Here is a 20,113-nt window from a genome sequence, read left to right as displayed (position 1 = left end):
TGGACATGTTTCTCTGGATGCTTGAATTATGTAGGCGATTTTAGATTTGACAATACATATTTGAAGAAATTCAATTTCAGCTGAGGGGGGGGGAGGGAAATGAGGGTTCAGAGGGGGTAGATTCTCCCCCCCAGCCCCAGAGCAAATTGTACTGAAAAACAAACACGGAAATTTACATCTTACATATTTATAAATTAACTTTGCTATAAGTTTGAGTTATTTTTAAACTACAGCATGAGAAATAAAAAAATGTGTCTTTAGATACTTCCAAAGCCTAAAAACAAATTATATATATATATATATATATATATATATATATATATATATATATATATATATATATATATATATATATATATATATATATATATATATATATATATATATATATATATATTTATATGTATATATATATATATATATATATATATATATATTTATATATATATATATATATATATATATATATATATATATATATATATATACATATATACATATATATATACACACACACACACACACACACACACACACACACACACACACACACACACACACACACACACACACACACACACACACACACACACACACACACACACACACACACACACACACACACACACACACACACACACACACACACACACACACACACACACACACATATATATATATATATATATATATATATATATATATATATATATATATATATATATATATATATATATATATATATATATATATATATATATATATATATATATATATATATATATATATATATATATATATATATATATATATATATATATATATATATATAGATAGATCGTGTACTTCAAAAAGCCCAAGAGCCATATACACACAAAAAATATGAAAATAGAAAAATTGTAACAGAGCAAATTACAAACACACATTAATATGAATACATAGCGAAAAATACCGGTAAAATACAAAAAAAAAAAAAAAAATTTAATTCCATATAATTAATAATAATTAATTGTAAAAACATTTCTTCTTTTTAATCCCTTCTCTATGTACGCACCAATACGAAATATTGTGTTGGATTAATACTGTAAGCATATTTTTGGAAGCAGCAAACAATCCCATGTGCGTAATTTTCCTTAAATCAGAGAGCACCGGGCACTTTCGGAGAAAATGGTCCAAATCTTCGTCCTCATCCCTACAAAGAGGGATATACCGACCGATCAGGATGTACTATCCCCCTGTCGAACACCATTTGTATATATATATATTTTTTTTTTTTTTTTTTTTTTTTTTTTTTTTTTTTTTTTTTTTTTTTTTTTTTTTTTTTTTTTTTTTTTTTTTTTTTTTTTTTTTTTTTTTTTTTTTTTTTTTTTTTTTTTTTTTTTTTTTTTTTTTTTTTTTTTTTTTTTTTTTATATATATATATATATATATATATATATATATATATATATACGCGCGCGCGCGCGCGCGCGCGCGCGCGCGCGCGCGCGCGCGCGCGCGCGCGCGCGCGCGCGCGCGCGCGCGCGCGCGCGCGCGCGCGCGCGCGCGCGCGCGCGCGCGCGCGCGCGCGCGCGCGCGCGCGCGCGCGCGCGCGCGCGCGCGCGCGCGCGCGCGCGCGCGCATATATATATATATATATATATATATATATATAACTTTTCACAATTATTCAATAGAATTAAACCAAATGGGATGATATTCTTGCATTCACTAAGCTGAAAAGAAAAATCCTTTTAGTTTAGTTGGTTTAACTGAAACTTGGCTGTCTTCTCAAGATGACATGTCGCCATACTGTTTGCCGGGTTTTGAAGCCACACATCTTCCACGGCACGCAACAAAGTGCTCCGGCGGTGCTACATTAATTGTAAATGATTCTATCTCTACAAGCGCCGCGATGACTTGGAATCTAATTTTTAATGGTGTGGTTGAATGTTGTCCATCTGTCTACTCAATAGTCATTGAAATTCTTGGTAAGTCATCTCCAGTAGATTTTGTGTGCCTTTTTTTATAAGCCACCGCAATTTCCAAGTGACATTTTCTGTTCGCAAGTTGAGCAGCTTATGTCGGAGATTAATGAATGTGGTCAAGGTAAAAATACATGTCTCATGGGCGACTTTAACATCAACTTGCTGACGATCGACGGTGACGCCAACTCGCGTTCATTCCGTGATACAACTGTATCATCTGGTCTTCTACCCAGTGTATTCTTTCCCACATAGTACTGTTTTGATAGAAAAGCTGCAACACTAATTAAAAATATAGTTCTTTCCTTTAACCCTCACACATCTTTTAGTTTATATATTATAAGATCTGATGTTTCCAATCACAACCATGTTATTAAAAAGGTCCCAACAAGTGCAGACTGATCTACTAAGCCAGTGTCTACTTGTGCTTTCAAGTATCAAAGTTACTCACAAAAAAACATTGATTACCTCACTAACATCCTGAAATCAAATGATTGGTCTGCTGTAACTCATGCGTCTTCAAGAGATATGGCAGCAAATGCACTCACGAGCCGGCTTAAACAGTTAACAGAAAGGTGTTGTCCTCTCCTCTACGGATCAAAAGTGTTCCCAAAAATCCTTGGATGACAAAAGGTCTCGTTCAGTCTACCAAACACAGAAATAGACTGTACCTGAAAGCTTGTAAATCTACAACTCCTGAAGCGAGAGAGACAAACAAAAATACAGAAACACATTATACAGATTAGTATGCAGTGCAAAAAGGTAAGATATTATGTGGAGAAAATAAATGAATGTAAGAGTAGCTTGAGATGTAAGAGTAAAGGTATGGGAGGTTGTTATTGAAATAATATGTCAAAAAAAGGAATAAGGTGGCTATACCTAAAGAAATAATAATATCTGTGGGTGGTGAGACAGTAGCAAGTGAATCTCGTGCTGATGCTTTTAATCAATTTTTCGTTAATCAGACATCTCTACATGCTTCTGGCCCATCTCCTGAACAAACCCACAGTAGAACAAACAAATACAGAGTCATCTTTTTCTAGCACCATGTACGAAAAAGGAACTACTAGTGCATATCAGTAAGCTGCCTAATGGCAAAGCCCAAGATACTTTGAGCTGTGCAACTATCTATTGAAGAAGGCCTCTGCATGTCTTGCAGCTCCACTTAAACACTTGGTCAACCTTTCACTAGCAACCGGAGTTTATCCTAATGTGTTCAAACTACCAAGTCCTTTCTCTACAAAAGTAGGAGCAAGAGCCTTATCTCTAATTATCGACCCATATCAATTCTACTGAGCATATAAAAGTCCCGAGTGAGAGGTTTATAACAGATATATAGATTCCTCGATGTTACAGTAACTCTCTCCCCGTCAATACGGGTTTCCCTTTTTGGCGTTATCATTCAACTTCGCATGCCTTAGTTGATCTCAGTTGCATACATGCTACAAGAGCCAGGTACGTTGGATGAAAGTGTACTAGGGATTTTTCTGGATCTCACTGCAAAGCTTTCGACAATGGTATGCCATTCAATCCATCCTCACAAAAATTACATTCATTTGCAATATAGGGTGTTGCTCACGTTTAGTGGCTTTCATCGTACCTGACTGATCGTAAGAAGTGTGTAATTGTGAAGGGTAGTGTGTCACCATGAATTACCGGTAAATCTTGGCGCACCGCAGGTGGTCGGTACTTGGACCGTCTCCCGTTTACTTTGTGTACCACTGACCTGAACAACATGTCTTACCACGAATGCAGCACCACTGCACTATTCGCTGATGACTCAAATTTCTTCATATGTCTACTGAATCATCCGAGTCTGCTACAAACAGTCTGCGCTCGACGAAATATCTGGCTGGTGTCGTCGTAACAAAATGCAGGTACAATGCTACAAAAAGCTGCATCATAGTCTTCACTTCTGCTCCTCAAACTCCTCATTGTCCCGCAAATGTCGCACTCGCCAATCAACGGAAATCCCGGCCCCCAGTCCACAGTCACAAAGTTCCTTGACGTATTTGTGGCATTCCCCTCTTTTCGTTCAAAATCATCACATATCCCGGCTGTCTTTCAATACGTCTCATGGCAAACATCAATGTTGCGTGAGAGCCAGCCTTGCCCTTCTGAGCGCTGACATGATGAATATGCTTTATAATGCTTGTCTTCCCCTCACTTGAATGCAGACCGCCGGTCTGCCCTGGGGCAATACATTCAAATCTCATCTAAAATCGTCACGGAGATCGGCAAAACCGTGCAGCTACGGCCACACGTTGCCTCCTCAGGCCAGTATCCCTCAACAAACCTATACAGAGACAGTGGAACAACAGATATAACAGAGATAATCAACGTTAGTAATTCATGCGTTAGCAAACTGGGCAACATCGAATAGAAGGTCTTTCCAGGTGACTTCGTCCTGTCTCGTGGCACAATTCATCGAGGAAGAGCTCTCCGCTGCAACAAGTACAACGGCGTGCTACCGAGAAGAAGTGCTTTCGTGGTCTCAACACTTTCCAGTTTATAGAAGTATTTCTGTGTGGAACTCAATTAATGAATCTATTAAATCCATAGCATCTATTTGGCACACTCCAGCCCAACGATACCTTTCTTACACAGCATTGGGATACCAAGCAGAGTTAATGTCTCACTTTTGCGCCGGTATCTCATCCTCTCACTCACCTTCTTTGACTCCACCTCGTCTCAATTCCTTCCTTTCTAATTCTTATGTTATCAGCTCTTTCTCTTTCGTCATATTCATAGTGTGATATAAATTTGTTTACCAATATCTGTGTGACTCGTACAAGCATTGCTATTGAGTTGAAATGTTCATGTTAATTGTTTCGCTTTATTCATTTATTTAAAAATAAAAAGGTTGATTGATTGATTGATATACATACACACACACACACACACACACACACACACACACACACACACACACACACACACACACACACACACACACACACACACACACACACACACAGAGAGAGAGAGAGAGAGAGAGAGAGACAGCTACACACACACACACACACACACACACACACACACACACACACACACACACACACATATATATATATATATATATATATATATATATATATATATATATATATATATATATATATATATATATATATATATATATATATATATATATATATATGTATTTATTAAAGATACAGCTTCCTCAGGATCAGCTACTCCAAACTTCTTAACTATCGTAGAATTTCGTGACCGTTGAGGGAATTGAAGCAAATATTTAGCAAACCTGAAGAAACATGAACAAAATGTTTCTTATCAGACTGGGTAAAAATCTTTCCAAAGGGGGCAACATACAGAATATGGGGAAAGACAATTATAAAGAAACGCAAGAATATGACGGTTGAAACGCAATTTCGCAGTAACTATGGATGTATATGTAGTGGCAATTCTACGAAAAATATGGCTTATGGGGAGTTGTCGAGTGCGAGGGACAGATTAACCGTTTGGGAGGCCAGATGGGTGATACTTTCAACTAGCTGAGCTACAAAGGGACCAAGAGCCACAGATGGGACGTGGTTGCTTTCACGCCGGTTGGAAACGAGGAACTCACGCTTCCCAGTGTTGAATTTAAAACCAAGAATTAGGAATTCATCTTCCAGTTTTTTAAAATATCAGAAAGACGTTCATAGTTCGGCTAACCTTATGGATACCATCAGCATATCAGAGGCAACGCTATAGCGTTGCCTATAATAAAGGCCATACGGCTCCAATGTTTTATTATTATTATTATTTATATTTTTTCCCCAGAGGCACTTCACATGGAAGGGGTCGTCGTAGAAACTTCAAAGGGGGCTCATTCGAAGGGAAATCGAGAGTCCTAGTGCACTTTTTAAGGGTCAAAATTGATTGGAGGGCAACTAGCCCCCCCCCCCCCCCACGATCATCATTCCCTCAAACACATCCTATCAAAATTCTGAGATAGCCATTTTGTTCAGCGCAGATGATTTCCAGATAGAAAATACGTTTTTGAGGAGGACACTCCCCCACAACCCTCAGGGAAAGGGTTTTAAGTTATGCCCTGGGGGCATATAAGGCTTTTTATAGAAGGCGTTGTCGTAAAAACTTCAAAAGGTACTTATTAGACTGGAAATTCAAAGGGCTAGTGCCCTTTTTAATAGTCGAAAGTGATTGGAGGGCAACTAGCCCCCCCCACGCCCATCATTCCCCCAAAAACATCCAATCAAAATTTTGAGATAGCCATATTGTTCAGAGTAGTTGATTTCCAGATAGAAAATATGTTTTTGAGGAGGACACTCCCCCACATCCCTCAAGGCAAGGGTTTTAAGCTATACCCTGGGGGCATATAAGGTTCAATAGAAGGCGTTGTCGTAGAAACTTCAAAAAGGGTTCATTCGATTGGAAATTCAAAGGGATAGTGCCCTTTTTAATAGTCGAAAGTGATTGGAGGGCAACTAACCCCCCTCTAACGCCCACCTTTTCCCCACACACATTCAATCAAAATTTTGAGACAGCCATTTTATTAAACGTAGTTTTAAGTTCTGGAAATTAGGTCTTTGACGATGACGACTCCTCCAAATCCCTCAGGGCAAGGGTTGTAAGTTATGCCCTGGGGGCATATAAAGTTTTGTATTGACAACGTTGTCGTACAAACTTCAGAAAAGGCTCATTCGATTGGAAATTTAAATGGCCAGTTCCTTTTTTAATAGTCGAAAATGATTCTAAGGCAACTAACACCCTTTCCACGCCCACCATTTACCCAAACACATCCAATAAAAATTTTAAGATAGCTATTTTTTAAACGCAGTTCAAAGTTCTGGAAATTATACATGTTAGCCGGACACTCCCCCCACAGTCTTCAGGGCATATATTTTAAGTTATACCTTTGGGGTATATATGGTTATTATGGATGGAATTCTCGACTAAACTTCAGAGAGGGCTCATTTGATCTTAAATTGAAAATTCTAGTTCACTTTAAGTGTCAAAAGATATTGGAGGGTAACCAGCTTCCCCCCCCCAGCCCTTTTTTCCCAAATGCATCAAATAAAAAATTTTAAGATAGCTATTTTGTTAAAAAATAGTTCTAAGACCACATAATAAAAATTCCGGTGTTGACACACCCCACCAGGGCCCGGGGGCAGGCGTTGTAAGTTATGCCCTGGGGGCATATATGGGTCTTATGGAAGGGATGCTCGTATTAACTTCAAAGAGGGATCATTTGATTTGAAATTGAAAGTTCCAGTTCACTTTTCAAGAGTCAAAAGAGATTGGATGGCACCTATCCCCCCCCCCCCCCATCCACGCCTTTTTTCCTCAAACGCCCTTTTATGCCCTGGGGAAATATATGATTCTTATTGAAGGGATGCTCGTAAAAAAATTCAGAGATGGCTCATTTGATTGGAAATTGAAAGTTCTAGTTAAGTTTCTTAAATTCAAAAGAGATTGGAGGGCATCTAGCCCCCCCCCCCCACCCCCTTATTACCCAAATGCATCCAATAAAAATTTTGCGATAGCCATTAAGTTAAAATTTCTCAAAAGTCAGATAATAAAAACTCAGGTGTCGTCAAAACCCCCCAGGGTCCAGGGGCAGGCGTTGCAAGTTATGCTCCGGGGTATATATTGTTCGTATGAAAGGGAAGCTCGTATAAAATCCAGAGAGGGCTCATTTAATTCGATAGTGAAAGTTCGAGCTCACTTTTTAATAGTCAAAAGAGATCTGAGGGCAGCTAGCCCCACCCCATGCCTTATTTTTCAAAACCCGTCTGATGAAAAATTTGAGATAGACATCTTGTTAAAAATAGTTCAAAGGTCAGATAAGGAAAAATCCGGTGTCAATACAACCCCCCAGGGCCCAGGCGAAGACGTTCTAAGTTATGTCCTCAGGGCATGTATTGTTCTTATTAAAGAAATGCTCTTTTAAACTCCATTGGCGGCTCATTTGCTTGGAAATTGAAAGTTGTAGTTCACTTTTTAAAACTCAAGAGAGTTAAACTAGCCCCCCCAGCGCTCTTTTTTCCCCAATCCCGTCCGCAACAAATTTTGAGATATCCAGTTTTTTGAATTTTTCAAAAATTAGATAACAAAAACGCCCCCCCAGAGCCCGAGGGATAGGCGTTGTAAGTGTTGTCCTGGGGGCGTATATGGTTCTTATGAAAGGGATGCTTGTATAAACTTCAGAGGGGGCTCATTTTATTGGAAATTCATAGTTCTAGTTCAATTTCTAAGATTCAAAATATTTCCGTTGGCAACTTGTCCCCCCCCCCCCACACGCACATCCTTTTTTCCCCAAGCCCATCCAATAACTTTTTTATAATACCCATTTCATTAAAAACAGCTCAAAGGTCAGATAAGAAAAACTCCTGCGTCGATGGAGCCCGCCAGTGCCCGGAGCAGGGGTTATGAGTAATGTTTTAGGGGCATATATAGTTTTTATGGAAGGGATGTTCGTATAAACTTCAGAGAGGGCTCATTTGATTTGAAATTGAAAGTTCTTGTTCACTTTTTAAGAATCAAAAGAGATTGAAGGGCAACTAGTCCCCCCTCCTCCACGCCCTAAATGCATCAGATAAAAGCACACTGGAATTTATATTGTTTATTTAAGTGTAATATCTGGCATCATTAACATTCTCGTTAAATTGAATTTGTCTGAAGAACTGGTTTAGCCTGCCTACCAGTCCAGTGGAAAAGGCAGGCAAGCCTAGCAGCCCCAACCCCAGGGGTGCAATTGGGGACCCTCCAGGTACAGTCTTTTTATTTTTCTGCCTGGTGCCTACACCTCTGCTTAGCTGTCATTACACCCTTTTATAATTGCTTGTGCCAGCCAGAAGATCCCTTGCCTTTTGCTGTTAGCTTGTAGCTTGATTAGCCTAGTTTAGAGTTCACTTTAGCCTACATCATGGATGACAACTCAAAATAGAGCTATAAACCTCCTAGTCACAGAGAGATTAGATCAGACTGCTCCATCCAGTACAGTGGAGCTGAATCTATTAATCAGCAGATTGCTATGCTCACCTCACACATTAACACCCTTCAGAACAAGCAGAAGCTAATTGCAGATTAATTCACTTAATGACCTAAACCTTAAATCTACTATGGCAGAAGTTGTCAGTGAGGCATTGTCTAATGAGGTTGGTTCTTTGGTTGAGGCCTCTGTTAAAAAACTTGCCTCTAGTCATGTACCTGCTGCTTTTGATGCTAACAATATGGAAATCATTAAACAAGAGGTATACAATAGTCTTAAAATGGATTTTGATGTGCTTGTGGAAAAATCACTAAAACAATATGATTTGAGGATGTCAAAGCTTGAATCATCTCTTTATTTGCTTGACTCAGGTTGGTCAGAGCTGCAAAAATCTCTGAAACCAATTCAACTCAATGTGGATCGTCTGAGCGACCAGTTTGACCAAAAAAATTTCAAATCAGCCGATCCTATTTGGTTTGAAAGAAGACCCTTATCTAGAAGCTTCTGAAAGCAAATTCCTTGAATTTTTCAGCACTAGATTTCCTGGTATTCCTTTGACTAAGAATGACATAGTTTCTGTTAGAGGGATTGGAAAACAAGGCTCAGGTTTGAAATCTTGCCCACTTTTTGCGGAATTTTGCAGTCCAAGAACGCAACAGCTCCTTAGAGAAAAGAAAAGTTTGCAAGGTAGTGGTATCTTTAGTTCTGAGTCAGTCACAAAGACTAGACTTCAGCTACACAATAGTGCTAGATCAAAGCTTGGGAAGCGGTGTATATGGTATAATAGAGGGGAAGTATTCACCAAGTTTCCTGCTGGTAAAGTGATTACTGTTAAAGAGGCATCTCAAGTTGATGTTCTCCATCAGTCAACTACAGCCCATCCAAGCCCCTCCCTTGACTGAAATAAACCATTTCCCGACTTTTAGCTCTGTTTTGTTGTTGTTGTTTTTTTAACTCTATTTATGATTTAATGGTTTTACTTATGCTTGCATTTATGTTTTTTTACATTATTCTTTTAAGTGAATTGCATAAACCATTGATAACTCTTTCCTGTCGTTGCTTCTTTATTGTTTTGCCTTTTTCTTTATTTTGTGTTTGCCTTTGTCCTTGTTATTGTTCTTTGTCTTGCAGTTTTTTTTCTCTCTTTTCTTTTTTGCCTATAAGTTTCACCTTTTTAGTTTCAATTTACCCTCTGCTATTTGAGCCTGCTTGTTGGATATCTTGTTCTTTTGTAAAGATATTGTGTGCATTTGTTATATGTGGTAAATCTGGGTGATTTTTCTTTTCTTTTGAATTCTTGTATTCTTATATCAGTTATCTTTGAGCAACCAAGTAGTGCTGGCAAACAAGAGGCGCACACACTTGACCCTCTTCTTGAATCTATGGTTAATTCTAGTTGCAATTATCATACTACTATTGATTTTCGTGATAAAATCTTGCCTTCTCTCTCTTTAAATAGTTGCTTTAATGTATTTTGTTTCAATGTACGTGGGATACAAGATAAGTGGGATAGTCTGAAATCATGTTTGTGGTCTGATAATTCTTGCCCTTTTGATGTAATTGGATTAACAGAAACATGGTTATCTGACAGTGAAAATTTAACAGCTTATGATATGCATGGTTATATTGCAATTCATGTCCCTAGAATGGTAACAAAGTGCTCAGGGGGCATTTCTTTATTTAGAAAATCTAATATTAAATTTAGCAGATGGTCTTACCCTGAATCCTTGTTTACTTCAGTAGTGTCTAATAATAGGACTATTTATTCTTTTGTCTTTGATCTGAAAAGCCAGTCTGCATGCGATACTGTTTGTTTGTTTCATAAGTCCCCTGCTTTGCCAACACATCTGTTCTGTGATTTTCTTGATCAGCTTTCTGGTGTGGGGACTTTCTCTAAAAAAAGTATTTGTGTTTCAGGAGATTTTTATTGTAATATGTTAAATGTTGGATGAAGTGATGAATGTGATCATCTCTTTGATATGCTTTTTTCTTCTGTGCTACTTCCTTCAATTTTTTTTCCTTCTCGTGTTGTTCCTACAAGAAATTCTGCCACTTTAATAGATAATATTTTCATTTCTCATTCTCCTAAATTGAAGTTTACTTCTGGTCTTGTTTTCACTGATCTGTCTGATCACTTCCCTATTTATCTGTCACTTTTTGTGCCTAAAACTGAGATTGCTGTGAATGAGCAAGGTGAGTCTTCTTTTAGAACTTTTACAGATAAAGAAATTTCTAATTTAATTCTTAGTCTTCAGAGTAATGATTGGTCTAGTGTTCTTGAAGCTAATGATGTTGAATGTGCAACAACTTTATTTGTGTGTCGTATGGGAGCTCTGTTGGATAAGCATTTTCCTCTTAGAAAGAGACCAAGGAATTCTGTACCCAAATGCCCATGGATGTCCAAAGGTCTGATTAATGCTACACATATGAAGGCATCTCTGTTCAAGGCTGCATGTAAAAGTAAAACACAGGATGATCTTTTGAAGTATAAACTTTATGAAAATGCGCTTACTTCCTCACTACAGGCTGCCGAACAGCTCTAGTTTTCGCATCGAATTAATGAGTGTAAGGGGAACTTGCGAAAGGTTTGGACTGTAGTTAATTAAGCTGTTTCTCGCAAGAAATTCAAACAGTCCCCCCCCCCATGTCACTACAGGAATGCTGATGGATCTATTGTGGATAAAAATTCTTCAGCAAACGCCTTCAATTCGTATTTCACCACTCTTCCTTCAGTTCCCATTCAACCCAAGAATAGAGTAAGCAGTTTTCCCATAGCAGAAAAGCCATTTTTCCTTTCCCCATGCAGTGATATTGAAATTTATAGTATTATTTCCCAGCTTCCAAGTAGCCGTTCAGTTGATGGTTTTAGTTTGAGTAATAATATTCTTAAAAAAATGGTCAGTTTGTTTCTAACCCCATCTCACACATAACTAACCTTTCTCTTTCTTCTGGTGTTTTCCCTCATTTATTTAAAGTTGCTAATATTTTACCTTTGCATAAAAAAGGTAATTCATCTCTCATTTCAAATTATAGACCCATTTCTCTTCTTCCTGTCATCTCTAAGGTTGTTGAACGGGTAGTGTATCGTAGACTCTCTTCATTTGTATTTAGTACTAATACGACTGCAGGAAATTCTCTCATAACTAACCATCAGTATGGTTTTCGTCCCACTTTCTCTACCTCGTATGCATTTTCAGATGCAACAGAGTTTGTGCGTGTTAATCTGGACAAGGGCTTATGTGTTTTGGGTCTTTTTCTTGACGTTTTAAAGGCCCTTGACATGGTTGACCACTCTGTTCTTCTGTCTAAACTATTTTTATTTGGAGCGCATTGAGTTCTACAAGAATGTTTAACGTATTGTCTGTCGAGAACATCACAGAAAATTTTGGTTAATGGTACTTCTTCCACTACTTTACGTATGTTGAAGGGTGTCCCACAGGGCTCTCTGCTTGGACCAGTTTCGTTTTTAATTTACATTAATGATCTCGTTGATGGTCTTCATCCCCTGTGCACCCTTTTATGTTTGCTGACGACAGTAACTTTTTCATTGATGGAGTGGACCTGCCATCTGCCGCTTCCATACCTCAAGTTCTTCCTGATAAAATAAAAGATTGGTGCTGGTCAAATGGTACGAGTCTCAACAGCCAAAAAAGTGCCATTGTACACTTCAGAACCCCTTATCGTATGAAAGACGCTAAGAAGCCAGTTATAGTGACTTGTGGGAATGATATTACAGTGCAAGCTGCTGCGGTGAAATTTGTCGGTGTCTATCTTGAAAATGTTCTTTTTTTTAAAACTCATTTAACTCACACCAATTCCCTCATCCTCAGTAAGTCTTCGACGTTGAACCGTGTTAACTCGTTTCTTCCCCCAGGTGTTGTGCTTTTTCTTTATTATGCTTTTATTTTTCCTTACCTTTTTTATTGCTGCTCTGTCTGGGTTAATACTAATAAATCTCTTCTCTGCTCACTTCAAAGAGCCCAAAATAGGGCAGTGAAGGCTACTTTTCTTCTCCCTCGGCTTTACCCTTCCTCTGATCTTTATAATGATACTGGAATAGCTCCGCTGAATCGTATTGCGGGTAAAAGTAATCTTTATTTAGCGCATTCTGCTTTTCTAGGTACACTTCCACCGCCTCTGCAACAATTTTTTTCACGGACAGGCTCAGGTAGGTATTCTACTTTTTTACGTAGTTCTTCTCGTAGACTTATTTTGCCCAAACGTTCATCTACAGCAGCCCAGAGGCCTCCTGCTTACAAATCAATTCAATTATGGAATTCAATCCCACCGGATGTCCCGTTATTTCTGTCTGCAAAGGCAGTTTTTCGTTGAGTCTTTCCAGTTTAATCATTTCTCCCTCTCCTTCGTTTATTTTCCCTTTTTTCTCTTTTCCTAGTGTTTGTCCCTTTTTGGTTTTCCCTTATATATCGTTATTATTATATTTTTTTTTTTTACTGTATGGTAGTGTTTATTCTCTTTAATCTTTATTTCATATATATTGTTTGATTTAGGGTAATGTTTATGGTTCTTTTAGTGCTTTATTATTGTGTTGTATGGCCCACAACAAGCCAAGCTTCTTGGGCGAAATAATTTTTCTTTACGTTTGTAATAGAGTTTAGTATTAATAAAAAGATTGATTGATGATTGATTGAAAACCTTAGAGATAGACATTTTGTTAAAAATAGTTCAAAGTTCTGATAACAAAAAACTCTGGTGTCGACACAGCCCCCCCCAGGGCCCAGGGGTAGGCGTTGTACGTTATGCACTGGAGGCATATATGGTTGTTATGGAAGGGCTGTATACAATGCTCGTATACAATTTCTAGAGGCCTCATTTGATTGGAAATTGAAATTTGTAATTCACTTTTTAAGAGTCAAAAGTGATTGGAGGGCAGCTAGCCTCCCCCCACACTCCATTTATTTTTGTCCCCGATGAACTTCATATAGAAGAGGTCGTCATATAAACTTCAAGAGGGGCTTATTCGATAGGAAATGAAGAGTTCTAGTGTTCTTTTTAAGAGTCAAAAGTGATCGGAGGGCAACTGCCCCCCCCAAGCCCCTTTTCACAGAATACATCTGATAAAAAATATGAGGTAGCCATTTTGTTAAAAATAGTTCAAAGATCATATAACAAAACTCCTTTACGTATGGTCATTTCGTTAAAAATACTTCAAAGATCAGATAAGAAAAACTTCTGTATCGACACAGCCCCCCACAGGGACGTTGCAGGCGTTGTAAGTATTGCTCTTGGGGCATATATGGATTTTATGGAAGGTATGCTCGTATAAACTTCAGAGAGGGTTCATTTGAATGGAAATTAAAAGTTGTGGTTCATTTTCTCAGAGTGGAAAAAGATCAGAGGGCAACTAGTCCCTCCCACCCTCCACGCCTTTGGGTGTATCGGATGGATAAACCCAACCGATGAAAATTTCAGGTGACCATTTTATTAAAAATAGTTCAACCATCAGACATTAAGACTCCAGGGTGGACACAACCCCCAGGGCCTAAGGATAGGCGTTGTAAGTTATATTCTGGGGATAAATATGGTTCTTATAGAAGGGATACTCGTATAAACTTCAGAAAGGGCTTATTTGATTTAAAATAGAACGTTCTGGTATCCTTCTAATCTATCAAAAGAGACTGAAGCTTAATCTTGTCTCCCCACACCCTTTTTCTCCAAACCCACCCGATAAAAATTTTGAGATAGCAATTTTTTTTAAAAATAGTTCAAACATCAGATAATAAAAACTCCGAGGTTGACACAAACCCATTTTTTCACTTTGATATTGTTACTTTGATATCAGTTTTGATACTTTGATGAATATTTTTTTTTTTTTTTTTAAGTTTGATTTTGAAATAAGGAATTTTTAAAGACTCGAAATTTTTTGTAATCAAAAACAAACAAAAATTAATTAAAAAAGAAACTTTCAGAAATATAAGTTTTTCAAATAAAATTGAATGTAAGTTTAAAATTAAGTTAAGCATATAGAAATACCTGTTAAAATTTAAACTCAAGACGACCAAATACCACTATTAAAGAATAAATAAAACCCAAAACAAACAGAAATTAAATATACAATCATAGCAAAAACATACAATAAGTAGTGATATAAATGAATAAATAGATCTTAAAGCGAGTAATGCTTAGATTGAATATGAATATCAAGCTTACAACTAAAAAAAAAAATCCTATTGAAGTATAAATGACACTTAAAACGAACAGAAATTAAATAAACAATCAATGCAAACAAACACAAAATAGATATTAATTTAAATTAATAAATAAATCTTAAAACGATTGAAACGTAAATTGAATATGCAAATCGAGCTTGAAATGAACGGAAATCACTGCAAACAAGATTTTAGGTATGACCTCCTTCTCTCACTGTTAAAAATCTAAAACCTACTGCGCCACCGGTACTTTACTGAGCCCTTTATGCGTCTTGAACAGTCTTGGAAATTATAAACAACATCAAATTGAATATTTGATGTATAATGATATTAATTGTTGAGAGATCCATCAGTTCAAGAATTTATTTCACTGTAATTGTATTTTTATTTTCAAGAATGTAAGATCTGGAAAAGAAAATATTTGTAACATAATCCGTTTTCAGTTAAACGCCAATGACACAGTAGACTTTTGGTTTTTATTACAGTTAAGAAAGGAGGCAGTATCCAAACACTTATTTGTAGTGAAACTATATTCGTCTTGAACAACTTTAAAAAGAGCTAATAAGTTAAACTGAATATTTGATGTATAATGACATTGATTGCTGAAAGCTTATCAGTTCAAAATGTTACAATAATTTTAATGTTTATTTTCAATATTAAGTACAAAAGAAAATATTTGTCATAAAATTGGTTTTATGACAGATTTTAAAAATGTCAGAAAGACGTTCAGTAGTTCGGCTAATCTTATGGATACCATCAGCATATGACACAAAAGAAGCATTAATTCCATTGTAAATGCAGGAAGGAAATATAGGAAGGGGATCAACAACATAGTCATTAAATAGAGTGGAAGAAGAAATTGCACCTAGGCGGACTCCTCTTCGATCAGGGATTCTTCTAGCTCGGGGATTCGGTTCCTTAGATTTTGAAAAAGGGATCTAAAGACGGATTTGAAAGTGATAATATATGCCACGAAAAGCTTTAATGATGCAATAATTTACACCCCTTTTAGCAGCAAGAAGGAGCATTGCCGCATGGATAAAGGAGTCGAAGGCTCGACTGACACCAAGTCCTCCGAGAAATAGGGAAAAACCTGAAGCACCGGATTCAATGAACAAGTTGGCAACAGCAGAAAGTACCACACGACAACTAAATCCACGCTGAAATCCAAACTGCTCAGGTACAACATAACACTTAGCCTCAAGCTAATCTATAACGACTAATTCGAATGGTTTGCACTGAGTCAGTGAAACGGTAATAGGCCGAAACGAAGCGCACTGACCGGTAGTTTTATCCTTCTTGGGAATAGGCGTGACATCACCAATACGTAATAACGAGGGAGGGGGTACCATGTTTGATATGCAAACCGCAAACCCCATCAATACCGGAAGACAACTTTTGCTTCAGCCCCTTAATTGCTGATTCAACTACAGATGCCATCATCACAATATCGTCAAACGAACACTGAGGCCTATTTAAGAATTCTTCAAGATCAGACTCAAATTTTGACTCAAGAGAGGGATCTGGTGAAGAGAACTCACCTGTGTAATAATTACAGCATTCAGCATCAGGTAAATCAGAAGCAGAAACTGATGGGGAGCAATCAGATTTACGAAACACCTTCCAGAGAAAATTCCTAGCCAAAGCAACCTTAGGTGAAAATTCTAAAATGAGACGCCTCTGACGGCTTGCTCATTCCCGAGGGAACTTCCTTTTAGTATGTTAGCGAGCAGAATTAACGGTGCCACTACGAGGGTGCCACATTGATTCCACAGTACGTAGTGCTCAGTAAAGTGCAAAAGTCATTCAAGCTTTGGGTGGTTTGAGGGAGGCAAAACTATCCTTATTTGCGGCGGTGCGTGTTCGTTTAAAGTTTTGCATCATTGTTCGTTCTAACATATGTTCCCTGTAGGATTCATTTATTCGTGTATCGTGACTTCTGTTCGTTTTAAGTTAAACAATTTGCATCAACTAATCTCTGCACGTGCAAGTTTCAAATCGCTGTTTACTTTCCGTAATTTTTTTTAAAGTTATTTACTTTTTGTTTGTAATTCCACATAATTTGTAAATATTAATAGTCGTAATGTTAGTCAAGTTTTAGTAATAATAGCTGCCATTGCTCATCAGTGGCGGAACCGTTGTAGCAGGCTTAATCAGGGCAGGAGTAGCTACACAATCATACTCTACAATCTCAATGGCTTTTAATGATCAAATTTAATCATTTAAAACTCTTCCCTATATAACCCTTGAACAAACCTAGGCTTTCATGAAGCCTCTATTCAACTGGAAATCCTGAGAAATTCACGTTGTTCGGTTTTAAGCCGGCTTTATTGCTTCGTGCAGATTTGAGAAGAAGTTAGTAGTCCCTGAACGGCACTGACGGGACCCTTCGCTCAAACACTTTGTGTACACTTGAGAAGAAGTAACAGGTGCCTGACCTGGACTGGTGGGACTCATTGTTTTTCTTGAGGCCACAACAAATTCAATGATTCAAATAATACGAAAACTGCGACAAGGAACGTTAGGATGTTGAAAGGAAACCATCATATTGACATTTCGACTGACGAATTTAGATGTTTTGAACTAGACTTGTTAGGAGTTTCAGAATCGTATCTCCCAAGATTAGGAAACAAGAAATTAGGTGACATGGAAATCAGTTATACAGGTAGAAAGGAGGGGGTATATAGGTAGGGAGTAGTGCTCATGATGGACAAAGAATTATCTATGTCTTGTTTAGCTTAAGAAGGCATCAATAATAAAATCTGCATCTGGCAGATCAAGTCTGTCTTGGAGCTTGAGTTGTCAAAAGGATGGTATCAGTTTTTGAGAATCCTTCCTGTCACATTCTCTACTTTGACAAATTTTTTACATCGTATGAACTCTAGGTGTGCTTGAAAAATAAAGGCTAAAGGGCTAGTGGCACTGCCAGGGGAAATCGTCTTAAGAAATGGCCATTGACGTCAGACACAGACATCAAAAGAGACACCAGGGGGTCATTTGATTACCCAGCTAATGGCAATACGTTGACCGTTAAATGAAAGATAAAAAAATTGTCTTTGTGGCTACAAAATTTGAAAAATATAGTCAACTAGTACAGTTACGACAAACAGCCGAGCTGAGAAGAAGCGAATTAAACTAGAGCAGCCGAAACTGATCGCAAGCTACAACAAAAACATGGGTTATGTCGTTCTGTTGGACTGGTTTCTGTTCAAATATCGTCCAGGAGCCAGAGCCAGGAGAGGGCACCTGGGACTGCACTTGTTATGTCGCCCGCGGATACACATTATTTTATCTTTTTGACGGTTCTGATTAAGATGCTTGCTTTAAATTCTGATATGTTGTCATCTCGACTGTAGGGGCACACGGGGCTTTGAAGGGGTGGCGCGTTGCATAGTTTTTAACTTGAACCCTCCCGAGTTTCCCTCGTGTAAGCTTCTAAAGCCATTCTTACTATATATGGGAGTCAAATTGCTCCGTGCTTAGTCAACGAAACCTGTTCAAACAAAGAGGCATAACTAGGAACCAGCGCTAGATTCAGCAACAACTGAAGAATTGGAACGTTATTCAAGGAATTCCGATTGGCAAGTCTTTTAAAATTCTTGATAGCAAATAACAAATTGCAAAGAAAGATACAAATTTGGCTGGATTCAAAACATAAATCGGGGTTAGTAGTATCAGCTAATACCAGGTTGTCGAAAAGGCTGAACCTGGATGTCGATAAAACCTCATAATAAATAATCATTAATCAAATCAATTTTGAAACTTAAGTTAAGTAGATATGCCTATACCTGGCTTAAAGGTGACTCACCGGACTTGGGGAAGCTAGCTACTACAACATCTTGAGGTTTGAATTCAAAATTTTTCACGTCTCGAATGGTTCCATTCTTTATCATTTCTCCATGAAGAACATAACCATTATAAAGAAAACGGTCGCCTGCTTTATCACCATAGTTGGGATCATCCGGTAGTCTTTTGCAATTCTCAAGGAGGCTCCTCAAATTTTCTATCCTTTTGTGCTTCACATAAACGGCAGTACCTAGTGTCCCGCTGAACAAAACTGCAGCAACTAGTCTTTTTACAAGTCTTGTTTTTCGAACAGTGGCATCTCCATTCAAAGAACCTATAAAATTTAAACTATTAATACCATTACAAATTCAGCAGCACTTTTTGCATTGGCACAATTCCAATCTTACTACGTTTCTAGAATTTACCTAGTAAGAAAACTTGACCGAGATTTATTCTAATTATGTCAATTTGAAGAGTGACTAAAATAAAGACATTAGAGTTATTATGTCAAGTTAAGTGAAAATGATAGTTACTAGGGGTGGATTGTAACTAGTGATAAATCACAGGGGGTTGCAACCCTGAGCGAAAGAGGGTTTTTGGGGAACCGATCATTTTTGTCGAGAAGACAGATTTTTGTTGCTACTCTGCTACCTCATTTTCGCATGGCAGATCACAACTTATGTTTTGACAGGTTTTCTTTGAGCAAAAATTATTTTTATATCTAAAAATGGTATTTTCAGACAAAATCTGCCAAAAAAATTGAAAACCGCCAAGTAGCATTGCTACTTTGTTACCCCACTTTTTGTACGGTGAATTTCAAGATTAAAATTTCTAATGATATGCTTTCTTCCTGCACTCGTTAGAGCACGCCTATTAAACGGCGACCTCCATCTCAGAGTGAACTAAATTTAAAAATCGAGCATTGGAGAAAAATATACACTCCACATGTTCTACCTTTTGCGCTGTATTTAAATGTACAATTTACATCAAATTGGAATTACCCATGAAAAATAGTTTACGTAAAAATGCTTGCCTGATTAATGAAGGGAAGAGGTTAGGTTACCAAACAAACACATCGTGACGAAAAAAGTAAATAATGAAGATCATGAAATAGCCAGAGCCGAAAATTCAGCCTGTTCCAGCATGCAAAAACTTCATTGATTCCTAATTTTCGCCTATTTTTCTAATTATGGACCAAATTGGAAAAAAGAGCAAAAAGTTCTACAACCAACAGTA

At 37.6% G+C, this 20,113-nt stretch overlaps 1 protein-coding gene and 1 pseudogene across 2 annotated transcripts in view; one reads left to right on the top strand and one right to left on the bottom strand.

The window, feature by feature from the left end:
* Positions 1-20,113, bottom strand: part of LOC148952245 (sulfotransferase 1E1-like) — a 112,314-nt gene that overhangs the window by 45,561 nt on the left and 46,640 nt on the right. For both annotated transcript variants that reach the window (XM_089089692.1, XM_089089693.1), the window contains exon 3: positions 18,900-19,211. In XM_089089692.1, the coding sequence (XP_088945818.1) occupies positions 18,900-19,211 (312 nt within the window). The remainder of the gene's footprint in view (positions 1-18,899; positions 19,212-20,113) is intronic.
* Positions 1,780-16,255, top strand: LOC148952246 (uncharacterized; annotated as a pseudogene).

Source organism: Artemia sp. Qi Xiang Cuo, chromosome 5 (assembly GCF_049724085.1).
Source record: "Artemia sp. Qi Xiang Cuo chromosome 5, ASM4972408v1, whole genome shotgun sequence".
Lineage (NCBI taxonomy): Eukaryota > Metazoa > Arthropoda > Branchiopoda > Anostraca > Artemiidae > Artemia > Artemia sp. Qi Xiang Cuo.
Note: the sequence above shows the minus strand (reverse complement) of the source record. Positions and strands in the feature narration are given on the sequence as shown.